Source organism: Lupinus angustifolius, chromosome LG08 (assembly GCF_001865875.1).
Source record: "Lupinus angustifolius cultivar Tanjil chromosome LG08, LupAngTanjil_v1.0, whole genome shotgun sequence".
Taxonomy (NCBI): domain Eukaryota; kingdom Viridiplantae; phylum Streptophyta; class Magnoliopsida; order Fabales; family Fabaceae; genus Lupinus; species Lupinus angustifolius.
Window position 1 is genome coordinate 25,181,812 of NC_032016.1, and position 12,719 is coordinate 25,194,530.

At 34.9% G+C, this 12,719-nt stretch overlaps 2 protein-coding genes across 6 annotated transcripts in view; one reads left to right on the plus strand and one right to left on the minus strand.

The window, feature by feature from the left end:
* LOC109355562 (ERAD-associated E3 ubiquitin-protein ligase HRD1B-like) lies at positions 799–6,477 on the minus strand. Of its 4 annotated transcripts, none has more exons than XM_019598784.1 (8): positions 6,364–6,477; positions 5,383–5,921; positions 4,903–5,079; positions 4,017–4,166; positions 3,722–3,930; positions 2,998–3,151; positions 1,618–1,828; positions 799–1,183 (listed from the first exon to the last, which is right to left on the minus strand). In XM_019598784.1, exons 2-8 carry the CDS (start codon positions 5,913–5,915, stop codon positions 1,052–1,054), a joined length of 1,566 nt encoding a protein of 521 aa, XP_019454329.1. In that variant the 5' UTR covers positions 5,916–5,921; positions 6,364–6,477; the 3' UTR covers positions 799–1,051. The 4 variants fall into 4 exon arrangements, with proteins under 4 accessions (XP_019454329.1, XP_019454326.1, XP_019454327.1 ...); XM_019598781.1 differs by having other exon boundaries at positions 6,276–6,473; XM_019598782.1 differs by having other exon boundaries at positions 6,368–6,452.
* Positions 8,146–12,719, plus strand: part of LOC109355568 (D-xylose-proton symporter-like 2) — a 9,243-nt gene continuing 4,669 nt past the window's right edge. Inside the window, exons 1-3 of one of the 2 annotated variants that reach the window (XM_019598791.1) lie at positions 8,146–8,274; positions 9,095–9,198; positions 9,559–9,637. In XM_019598791.1, coding sequence (XP_019454336.1) covers positions 8,230–8,274; positions 9,095–9,198; positions 9,559–9,637 — 228 coding nt within the window. In that variant the 5' untranslated portion in view covers positions 8,146–8,229. The remainder of the gene's footprint in view (positions 8,275–9,094; positions 9,199–9,558; positions 9,638–12,719) is intronic. The other variant, XM_019598792.1, reaches the window with a different exon arrangement.

The window sequence follows — 12,719 nt, forward strand, 5'->3', positions numbered from 1 at the left end:
TTAAGTGGAATTTTTAAGGAACATACATTTATCACAACTTGGTGAGAATATCCTTCTTCCACCACTGATATGATATTGAAATTGCAAATGATTTTTGCTTTGTAAATGATAATTGTAATTCCACCATTATTTACTTTGTTTTTGGTATTCCATCCATATTTTACTTTAAGTTATATATTAAGAAGCATTGAGTTATCATGTTTAAAAAAAAGCTAAATTTCACTTGTGAAGGTGAAATTCAATTAAGTAGATTTTAACAAGTTTCAGGTTTGAGGAGTTAGTTGAACATTGTGGCAAGGGTGGCTTAGTGAATTAAACATTGAATGTATGAAATGTACAGTTAACATTGACCACATCAAATGTATACACTCTATATCCAATTTGTAGTGCCCCTAAAAGCATTCATCTATTTGTCCAAATGAATACTATATTCTAATATAACCAGTTGCTAATCAAGTGGTCTATTTTTCAATTAATTTCAATCAACTGTTAGCTCTGGCAGGGTATTTCTAACAAGTGTATAAGCAAGCAGATTGATATATACTAACAAAGTGTTGATCTAGTAATGTAAGGTACTGCTAGATCTTAGGATGACCAAAATGTCAAAGGTTCGATTTCTGGAACTGACACTTGTTAGGAGGGGCAGTCACGCACCCCAAGGAATTAGTTCCTTACTTAAAAATGTGAGGGATACAGTACCAAAATAACCGATTAATATATGAAGTTCATGAGATATAAATTGCATAACATATCACTTTAACAACTTGCTAGATTTTTGATGATATAAAAACAAATTAATGATGCTTAATGATTTTAAATTTTTATTGCTAAATTCACAAAATAATCATCTGTGCATCATATGAGTTTCTATGCTGATAAATTATAAAAATCACTGTCCACAAGAATGCACCATTCACATTGATGTCACATAGAAGCAGAGCTATGCAATGATGTGATTCATGTATTTGTTTTCCTTTTCTTATATCTACATTTGGCTCTCTCATCATATAGTATAGACAGAAATAAGCAATAGAATTATGCTTTTTTTGTTCTAAATCTCCTCATGGTTAGAGACAAATGAAGAAGCTATGCCTTTGCCTCTGCTATCTGATACTGATATACCTTCATCCACACTTTTGTCAACATTTGTCTTCTGCAAAAGTTGGAGCTGATTTTGCAGAATCTGTTCAAAAGAAGAGGGAAGATCTATCATGAGTTGAGTGGTCTCAACTTAACTCAGAGTATGCATTGCAATTAGTATCAAACAATTTAATTATGCTGATAAAGAGAAGAAAACTATGAGTGACATAAAGTCCCTTTGTACTTCAACTATTAAACATGGTCATCAATAGAATTGTACTCGATCGAAAGAAAAGGTATGAACTGACAGTGTAAGAGTTTTTTTACGCTGTTACAGTGTAACTCACCATTCATGTTTTAACAACATCAACTTTTAAATATAAGTAACACAAATGAATAGTGGTTGATGTATTGATTGTGCATAAAACTTTATACTAATGGTGCATAGATATTACACTCTATAGGTAATAATTATATGAAACATAATTGTATAAATGTAGTACAACAAGGAGAGAAAAAAAGGAATTATATTTGTACCTCAATCTGTAATTGAAGAAGTTTTCTTTGAGCTTCCACCAGAGAATCAAAATTTCCCATTGGAGGAGAAGATACATTCATTGGTCCATCAGGGATAACATAGTGTGTTTGTGCTTGTTTACTATTGGATGCTATTTCTCTATTAAGCTCAGCACTTGAAGATTCAGGCACAGGTCTTTGAACTGGAGGATACTGAGTGTACCCTTGAGAACTGAGTTTGAAAAATTAGACCTTTGTGTCAGATTCAGGAATGGCTGTTGTATCATTTTTATAAATACATGAGATTTTTGCTATTCTTTACACATAAAAAAAATAGACAAAAACAAAGCTAGTTTCTTCTCATAATTTCAGGTTTAAAGAGGAAAGGAAACCTTGTAATCTTGTGACCAAGAATTACATGAAAATCTTTCTACTTTATCCTTCTCTTACTTTTCTATTTCTCTCACTAAAAAAGCTTTAGAAAGTTCATGTTTCTCCATCTTTGGGAAAGGAAAGGCACGTCCCAAGAAGGTGTGAAGCTGTAAGGAGCAAGGGCCTTTAACATAGTTGCTTTCAATAAGAAAAAAAATGCCTCTAAATTATTAATTTAAGAGTTCTAAAAACCATTATACTTTCATTGTATAATCATACTTTATTATACCATTGTCTAATCATACTTTTCCATGCTTTATAAAACGAATATACAGTATCAGAAATAAGAAAGCTGCATAGGACTTATTTTTTAAACAACGGTAGAAAAAAAGAGATCGTAGTTGTCAAATCATGAACCATATTGAGAACCGTTTGTTCAATGTTTGAATGGTGAATCATAAAATACCATACAACCCAGAACATCAATAAAAACTTCATTGTAATTGTGATTATAATCCATCTTTCCATTCTTCTTAGCCTTAAAAGCCATACAGAGTGATTGCATGAACACTATGCAATAGAGGAACTAAAACAGAGAAATTTCCTCTGCATGAGAACTATTTTGCATAAGTACCTACTAACTTGTGCATGACAAGGTTCCCACTATTAGAGTTTGAAAAAGAGTAGATGAACTAGCCTTAGCCCCACAAGTGTATAGACTTTTCCAGAATCTAAACGCCTGACTTCTAGGTCACAAAGAAGCAACCATGCATAAATGCCTAGTCACCTAATTACTCTTTTTTTATTTAAGGCTCTAAGCCCTTTAGATTCTCGGGTGAGAGTACTGGTGTTTGTCGTGCAAATTGTAACAATGATACAAAATGCACTTATGCACCAATTCATGTGTGTCACATGATTCATAGCCATATGCAATTCACATTGTGATCAAATTGCTGCAGTGTGCGATTTAAATCATGAATTATGCAATTCTAACTATGGTAGGATAGTTGTCAAAGCAGAAAAGCATACCGTGCTAAAGAAGTTGCAGAGGGGTAAACATAAGACTTCTCATACATAGAAGCTGCTGCAGCGGCAGCTTGGAGTCTCGCTTGATGCCGATTCAAATTATCAGTTGCCACTCCATTGCCAACTTCAGCTTGAGCTGTGCTTCCAGCGCCTGTCCCTGTTCCATTTCTAGGTTTTAATACAACAACAATAACCAAGCCCTGTCTCACTATGTAGAGTTCCACGTTAAAATAAACAATTTCAAATATCACATTTCATATAAAAATACAAGGAAAGCCACACTGTTTGAAATGACAAGGGAAGCCATACTTGCATAATCCTTACGGATACTCCTTCTAAAATATTTTAAACAGCACAACTGTGCTGGACTTAGCAGGCAACATGATGACCAAAAACTAAAAGAAAATCAGGTTTGAAAAGTTAACTAATATATGTGCTGCACATGAAATTATTAACAAAAACGAATGAGAAATCTGAACAAGTGTATAATAAAGAACTTACAATTTAGTAAGACTAAGATGATTTAAACAGTGAATATTAGGTAAATGTTTGGATGATGCATATCCCAAGAGCAATATTTCTCATGGTCATACTCGCAATTCTATTTTTTCATGTTTTATTTGAACTCTATAATATCACTTCAGTTCTGACATTTTACGCATTACTAACATGCTTTTAATGTTTATGAAAACTGTTCAGCTATGGTAGCACTTCATCACATGATTACCATGTCGATGAGCATCTGACTGCGAAGCTTGCAGCCCTCCAGCAGAAGTTGTCCCATTTTCGGCTGGTACAACCATTGCTCTGCAAGTAGGACAGGTATGCTGTCGTTCCAGCCATGATCGCAGGCAATGAACATGAAAAAGATGCCCACATATAAGCTTCTTTGCAGTAGTCATCTCTTCACGACAAATAATGCAGGTTGCATCACTTCTGCAAAGCCATTTTAAAAAATATTATTGCATGTCCATAAATATGAAAATAATAAGCATAGATGCTATACCAAGTTTAGCACTCACGCATTAAGCTCGTCAGGTGTGGCATCAGGAAAGCGGTCATTCATGTTTGAAGTAATCTTACGATATCGTAGGTAATCCGCAACTCGAATTTTGAAGTTCCTAAATGTCTCGTAAAGCTCCCTTATTAAGTGCAAAGGAACTCCATAGTTTCTAATAAATGAACACAGAGTTAGTACATAAAAAAAAAAGACAATATCTGAAGGTTAAACATGTAACCAAATGGGAAAAAAGCAAAAAACTAAGAGGGTTTGGTTTTTGTTTCGATTTTCATTTGATATGCTTTTATTTATGATTATGAAAATGCCACCTTGATTTTACTTTGCTTCCTATTCTCTAACTTTGGCAGAGGAAATGGTGAGAGCAGGAAAAGGTTGTTTTCATCATTTCCTTCGCCAAAGCTGAAAGTGGGAAACAAGGTGAAAACAAACTGATTTTTTGTAATTAAAAATGAAACCAAAAAACAATCCAAATATCACCTAACTAAAGCAAACACTTAACTTTCATCTCAAAACAAGAAAAGAATACTAAAAAATCAACAAAAATTGGTAATTATAAGTGTAACCATATCATGTTGACAATCTTCGAGGTTAAAGCATAGTACAAAAGTCAAGTCTCATATCCATTGTCCAGTAATTAAGCAAGTGTTTGACTATTATCATAATCAACCAACTACATTAGAAGCACCAACAGAACTGAATAAGCATTGATCCTTTCCTATGTGGTTAGATGATGTCAATACAAAGTAAAGAATGCTGATTGAGCCTTCTGAGGTACTATTGCACAGATGTAAATGTCACACTCATAGACTGATTTCTTTGGTGCATATGCTGCTTAATCCATTAGAGCTACCATACATATGCAAAAGAAGAGTTGACTGATCACTTACATGAAAATTACAAGAAAAAAGCACAGGTACATGGACAAGTGAAGCAAATCCTTAATAAGTTCGAGGTAAAAGGTGTAGACCGGTTTCTTTTCCCATTGCCCATCCATAAGCATGTCACTGACATAGAAAATATATTTTACAAAAATTGACGCTGTAGTTGTTGCAAGTATCACGTACCTGACATAGGAACAAACATCATATCAATACAACACCCGGGGCTACACAATTTACAAACTGTAACCTTAAGAAAACAAAGAAGTATCAGTATTCATTAACAGAAATGTTAACTTTGAGATTCCACAGATTGCATCAAATACCAGATACATGTCAAACTAAATGTAAGTTCATTTTTTTGTCAAATAAAACAAAAGAGTAAGGTGTTCTCATCCGACCAAAAATTCTGCTACAGTATTATTCATACAGTTTTAATTTTACATTAATTAACCATATCACAAATCATTAGAGATGAAGAAGACTTACTCAAAAGCAAAGAAAAGTGAAACTGAAGGCTGCCAAGTTAGTATCAAATGCTTCACTGAACTATACAAAAAGATGATATCTAGAAGAAAAAGGAAACCCATAAAAGATACAATTCTAACATGGGACAACTTGGTCACTGAAGGAGTGGTCTCTATGTACTCGAGTCTCTTCTGAGCCAACCAATGCAAAGCCTTAATTAACAAAAGTGTTGTGACCATTGCAAGAAATGAAACAGAAAAGTCCTGTCTAAAGATAGTAATTGCAAAGAGGATTTCCACAACCTCCCTCCATGATTGCTCATTAAGCCTCTCAATCTCGGCCTCTCGAAGGGAACCAAGGAAAATCAATTTGGTTAACTGCCATAGAACACACATGATGACCAGACCCATGTTGAGAACAAGCACCAAACTGATCTTGGAAGTTGCAAGATAAACCATTGCCGGATAAAACTGGCCTCTACTGTTAAATGCATGATATGTAACAGCCAGAGTTGCAATCAAACTAAGGCCAGCATATGTCTGAAGCCTCATCATTTTGCTCTACAATGACACAAAGAACACAGAAACTATTGAATCAACATCTGAAAACCCATTTATAAAACAATTCCATACTCACAATACACACGTATTATCAGTTTTATACATGCATTTGTTTTATATATATGTGTGTACATACATAAAATTGAAATCAATATAAACTACCCTCTATTTTCTTTTCCCTGGGGTATTTATAATTTTATATGTACTACTTGGTAGCTAAGCAAAGCAACCAACAGAATTGAGAAGACAAAAAATACAATTTTGTAATCTAGAAACTCAAACTCGAATTAGTAGCTGCTTAATATGATTATATGATCGTGTTAAGACCCAAATGAAGTGAAATTCAAACCTAACTAGAAAAGAGATGAAGTTAGAGGATCCATGGAAAATGAAAAATTGAAAACAAAAATGAAAACTTTGTATGGAGATTGTTAATGGGTACATACCAATTTGGATGGGGTTGAGAAAGAAACGTCGGTGGATGGAAAATGCAGGTGGTATTTTGTGTCTGGTTTCGCTTTCTTCGTGGATTCCCATGTTTTCTATAACGTTGATATTAAAATGAGTGTTAATTTAGTAAACTATAAAATATGATGTATGTTTATCCAACCACAGTTTGCCACCTCGGATGTTGTTTCAAGTAACACCTTGTACAAACTTAATCACATTTGATTTCTTAAAGTCCGTTAACTTTTGATTCAAGTGTTACATATTTGATTCCTTTTAATTTTTACAACTTGATTCAATTTTTTTCTTTTTCTGACATATATAATCATATCTGAGTCGGTAACATCCATAAGTATATGAGATTAATTCTCTCAACGATTATGTTTTCAATCTACAAGACTCAAACCCGAAATCGAATCAAATATGTAATTGGATCCCTATATTTTTCTTCAGAGAAAGATATGACCCCTGTAGTAAGTCCACGCGAAATGAAGTTAATCGTTTAAGAGGTTCATTAGTGCCAATAATGTAACTTTTCATAGAGAGTAGAATAGTATATAGTGATAGTTAAATGTTGGTATCCTTTATATCCACGTACACACATGGTAATGTTAGCAACTAACTATATACATAAACCAAAATTGTTAGGTTTGGACATTAATTTATTAATGCTGCGTTGAAGATACTGACACTAGCAAGAAGCGATGCAGAATGAAACAACCATGCTAGTCTAGTTGTATCAATTATATCCCTTCTTTTTTATCTTTATAGTTTCTCACACATGTATTCTCGTAATTAAGATAATCATGTCTGAATCGAAAACATCCATAAATGAGACTAACTCTTATAGTAAGTATTTTTTCATCTACAAAACTCGAATTCAATACCTTACTTAAAGAAAATTAAACATGTACTACTTGAATCAAAACCCATATTTTATTGTGTGATTATTTTACTTTCATTTCATCAATATAAAATTTGACAAATAGACAAGGAATCACAGCAATTCTTTAGAGTCGGTTTTCAATATCACTTGAGTATGGATATACTCTTCATTTCACTCTCTTGTCAGATTATCAACAATTTTTTCATAATATTTATCTATTGATAAATTATTCGCAAACTAAAATTCTCTCCATGTAATTATTTATTAAGAAAATGGAATCATTTAACTAGTTATTAATGTTATCAAAGTAGTTTTGAATATTTTAATAAATAATGTCCTAGATAAATTTAATGTGAAAGACAAATAATCTAATTGATGTTTAGCAAATTAACCAAATCTCAAATTCAAATATCATTTTTATAGTATAATTATTACATCATAGACTTTGCTATTATGGTATATCTCTGTTTATCCTTACATACAACATAAAAAAAACTAAACCCAAAATTTGTAAACATATAAAAAATCGAATACACATTTGCTGTTTCATAAATTGTATCACTACATGTTCCATAGCTATAGTCGATCAGAAAAATGATTAATTATTAATTTTTTAATTTTCAACTAATCACACGTTCATAATACACGCAGTGACATAATTTGTGGCACATCATATGTGTACCCTAAAAAACCATTGATAGATCTTTATCCATTAAACCTCTTCAATCCTATAATACAAGATATCTCACACCTTGACCAAATTGAAAATAAATATATATATAAATAATTAATGTATGAATTTTATATATCATCAATATATTATTACTCGATTTCTTATTATTAAATGATTCATATAAATCTAATCAAAATATCAAATTTTGATGTTAAACGTGGTGGTGGTGTTCCTTTTCTTTGCTTATTATATATATCTGTTTTACTTTCTCTCACCAACCAACCTTCCAACTTCACAGTGCAATGGCTTCTGATCCTGAACAACCTCCTATTTCCTTTCTCGCTAAGGTTCCTTCTACCTTCTTTTCCTTTTTATTCAACATCTTCTCTCAATTATATATCATGTAAAATATGCAGATTCTGTTTGTATTATCATCAGAAAGAACAAAAGGGGATAACTTTATATCATAGACAATCATAGGGTTAAATGGGTATCCAAAAAGTTTTGAACTTGTCCCTCTCAAAATGAACTCAAATAAGATTACTTCAACTGCTTACAAACTCAATTTGTCTTCACTACATGTTGGAGAATTTAGTTTCTTGATTTTGTTACTATCTATTTTATTTCGTTATTCAGTTAAACCAATGATTCGTTATTGGAGCAGATAACAATAACCATTTCATCTGGGAAAAGCCATCTTTTTCTTAACAATGTCTTTGTTATTTGATCCAATAGTGTTCCGTTAGATAGGAACAGATTTGATAAATATTGATAACTCTAAAATAATCATGACGTGTTTTAGCTCTAAGTAATTTTCGAGTCTTGTTAAGAAAAAACAAAAAGGAAAATTTGTATTGAAAAATTAAGCCTATTAGTTCTCAAAGTACTACTACATTCATAATTTCACAAGACAAAACTACCTTTTTTATTACTTTAGTTAGTGTCCTAAGGCATTGATTAACATTCCCCTTCATTTATTTATTTGGTTTATGGTTATAAAAGGTTGAATTAAGAACAAGCTTATTGATTGCTATTATATGCACTATTCAATCACACACATAAAGAGCTGAGCTGAGTGCTACTTTACTGGCAGCTAAACTAGTTTGTTCTTATGTTTTGGACTTTTGGTGCTTAATTTTGATGTTGTAATGGACTTATTTTCATTAGGAAGGAAAATCATCTGGAGAGATTGGCAGTGCAAGGGAACCTCTGCTTAATGTTAATGGGGCTCATGACTCTGAAAACTATTCTATCTATGCTGCAATTCTCCCGTTAGTATTTCTTTATCTTTTGTCTTCATCGCTTTTCTATAGTTTTTTGTTGTTGTTGTTTTGCTTAGGAGATCTACCATTATTGTATATTTTGTTATGGAACATCAGTAGGTAGTTAATTAAAATGTTAAAAAAACTTACTCCCTTTTATGCCGACATCCTTTCGTGCTTGCCATTGATGAAACAATCTAACAACCCCAAAGATGAAAAAAGGCACCATGTCGTGTGCATTATGCCCCCAGTGATTATCTGGTAGTGAATCTTTAATTAGTCATGTGATACTTTTTCTTTGTTTAAAAAAATGAAATAAAAGTACTGCCCTGCTTCTAGTCTTTCCTAAAAGTGTTTTAAAAATCTCAGATTTCTCTTCCCAGCTCTTGGTGGGTTACTGTATGGCTATGACATTGGTGCCACATCTTCTGCAACAATTTCTATTCAGGTACACCCTATTACTATAGTTTAGGTACTGACTCTGTGTTTTTGTAATATTCATTTGGCAGTGTGGCTCCTGTAATGATTTTGTGATCTTAAAAGATCCATATTTTCCTTCTTTTTTCATCATCAGTAAGGTTTCATCTGTTTGAAGTATAATTGCTTGATCTAATCAAAATTTGAAATATTGCTCGATTCCATACATTAGTGTTGTACTTACTTTGTTGGTGTTGATACTTGTTTACTCCCATTGGTCTCAAACAGCTAAACTCTAGGAAACAGACTAAGAATGGGTTTATGCATCTTGCTTTTTGTACCACATCTTCATCTTCGTCCTAACCATCATTGATGGACATTTTAATCCTTTTCTAACTGTCTTCATCCGAACAATAAAGGAATCTTTTTCTATCTACCCATGTCTCAAAAATATATTTATTAATGTAGTAACCGTCATTTTCATAGACCAGAAAATGCCTGCAGAAATGACTCTTTTTTTAGTACATTCACTGTTAGTGTGAGGTCGACTTGCTTGTGCATCAATAACAGTGTAGCTTTTTTCACTGTATGATAATCTAATTTATTTTATAATTTTCCTTTTCTTCTTCCTTGTATAATACATAAACATAGATTTTTATGCTGACACAGTGACACCTTTTTTCTTGGTTGCTTTGACTGGACTTACTGCAGCGCTCCTGATAAGGCTCAATCCAGGCCAAGGGTGACAAATGTGTATAAAAGGGGAAAAAGGGGAGTTTGGTTGAAATAAAATAAACCAGACTTACCTAATATGCCCTTGGGTAGTTAGGTAGTTAGCTTTCTATAAATAGGAAGCTGTTAAAAGCAGTTAGGTAGTTTTTGGAGAGAGGAAAGTTCACTGATTGTGGAATCAGGAACAGGGGAGGATCGTGGGATCCATTGTATGCCTAATTCTTCTATTCTTCTTCCTAATTCAATAAAGTTCTCTACTAGAACCCTAGCAGAATCAAATTGACTCTGGTTAGGGGCATTTCCTTTTGCATATTCTTTCTTTCTCTAATTCTTTTGATACCAGTGTTTATCACTGGTATCAGAGCACCGTTTCTGGTGCCTGAGGGGAGTGTGAACCACCAACGAATCCGCTGCAATTGCCAATGGTATCCACCAGAAGCATGCCACGAGAAGACGAGGATTGGGAGGGGATGAAAAAAGACAGAGAGGAGCTGCGTATGCGTGTGGAGTTCAATGAGGCACGCATGAAGAAGACTGAAGATCTACTTGAAGCTATAGCTTCGAAATTGGGAATTATGAGTGACAACCAGAATCCAGAGAGAAGCAGTGAGAACGGTGAGGAGGTAGAGAGTCATAAACTGCCTTTGGGCCACGATAAGTGGAGGAAATTGGAGATTCCCATTTTCAATGGGGATGATGCGCATGGCTGAGTCCAGAAATTGGAGAGGTATTTCACAATGAGAGCCATCACAGAAGCTGAAAGGATGCAGGCAACCATGGTGGCCTTGGAGGGAAGAGCTCTTAGTTGGTTCCAGTGGTGGGAAAGGTGTAACCCCTCACCTACGTGGAGCTGTTTCAAAATTGCAGTGGTAAGGCGATTCCAACCCTCAATGATACAAAACCCTTTTGAGTTGTTGTTATCTTTAAAGCAGGAAGGTAGTGTGGAGTTAATTGGGAAGTAAATTCTGATTGTGGAATCAGGGAAAAGGTCGTGGGACCTTTTGGGGAAAGGTCGTGGGACCTTTTGGGGAAAGGTCGTGGAACCTTTTGTACATCTCAATTCTTATTCTTCTTTCATTCTTTCTAATAATATTCTTGTTCTTCATCCCAACCAAGAATCACATTGATTCTTGTTTAGGGTATTGTTTTTCATTAATTCCTTTCTTTCTTCTTGTTCTTATTGAACAAAAAAATACAGTTGTGAATAAGAGGCCTGCAGGGGGGTTTATGAGGTCTGGAACTTCTTTCAGGAACTCTGCTTATAATAAGGTGGTATCAGTAGAGCCTTCTAACATGAGCAGTACTAGAAGGGAAGGGTCCTCAACATGGAGTAGTGGGGTTAGCAGTTACAGGGGTGTCCAGGAAGTTGATCCAACCAGAAGCAGGGGAGAGTATAGGAGGCTTACTAGTGGGGAGATGAAGGAGAAGAGAGAAAAAGGCCTCTGTTTCAGGTGTGACGAACCTTTTTCTAGGGATCACATATGCCAGAAGAAGCAACTCAGAATGCTCATCTTGGGTGAAGGAGAGGAATCTGAGGGAGAGGTGGAAGAAGGGTCAGAGCTTGAAGCCTTTAATTCCTTGCAGTTATCTCTTTATTCCATTGGGGGGTTCACTTCTACAAAGTCCTGGAAGATTAAGGGGACCTTAAAGGGTAAAGCAGTGGTGGTGATGATTGATTGTGGGGCATCCCACAACTTTATAGCCAAGGAGGTAGTTGAAAATTTAAGGCTACAGGTGCAGGAAACTAAGGCTTACTCAGTAGAGGTAGGGGATGGGCATAGGGTGAGGTGCCAAGGAAAATGCTCACAACTCAAATTGGATCTACAAGGGCTAGAGGTCTTGCAGGACTTCTACTTGTTTGGGTTAAAAGGGGTGGATTTGGTGCTAGGCATTGAGTGGCTAGCAAGTTTGGGGAGAATCAGTGCTGACTTTGGAAGGATGGTGTTGAATATCAGCAGGGCAGGGTCCATTTTCACCTTGACAGGGGATCCTACATTAACCAGGACAGAACTATCATTGGGGGCCTTCATGCAGGTTCTCAAGGAGGAAGGGGAGGGTCTAATGATTCAATGTGACACCCACCTTCAGGCTCTGGATAAGGAGGGAGTGCCTAGTGAGTTGCAGCAGGTACTCCTACAGTTCCAAGATGTCTTCCAGGATCCCCAAGGGCTTCCCCCTACAAGAAGGCATGATCATACCATTCACCTAAAAGAGGGCACTGAGGTGCCTAATATACGACCTTATAGGTGTCCACACTACCAAAAAGCTGAAATTGAAAGGTTGGTAGCTGAAATGATGGCTGCAGGGGTAATTAGGCCCAGTATAAGCCCATTTTCTAGTCCTGTTATCTTGGTGAAGAAGAAGGATGGGGGTTGGAGGTT

Bases quoted from the DNA above. Each gene is read 5' to 3' on its own strand.
- LOC109355562 (XM_019598781.1), bottom strand. From the start codon at position 6,458: ATGGGAATCCACGAAGAAAGCGAAACCAGACACAAAATACCACCTGCA. The intron at 1,829-2,997 runs GTATGCTTTTCT...TTTCAAACTCAG, and splicing joins TCTGCAACTTCTTTAGCACG to TTCTCAAGGGTACACTCAGT. The intron at 1,184-1,617 runs GTACAAATATAA...TCTTTTGAACAG, and splicing joins TTCTTCAATTACAGATTGAG to ATTCTGCAAAATCAGCTCCA.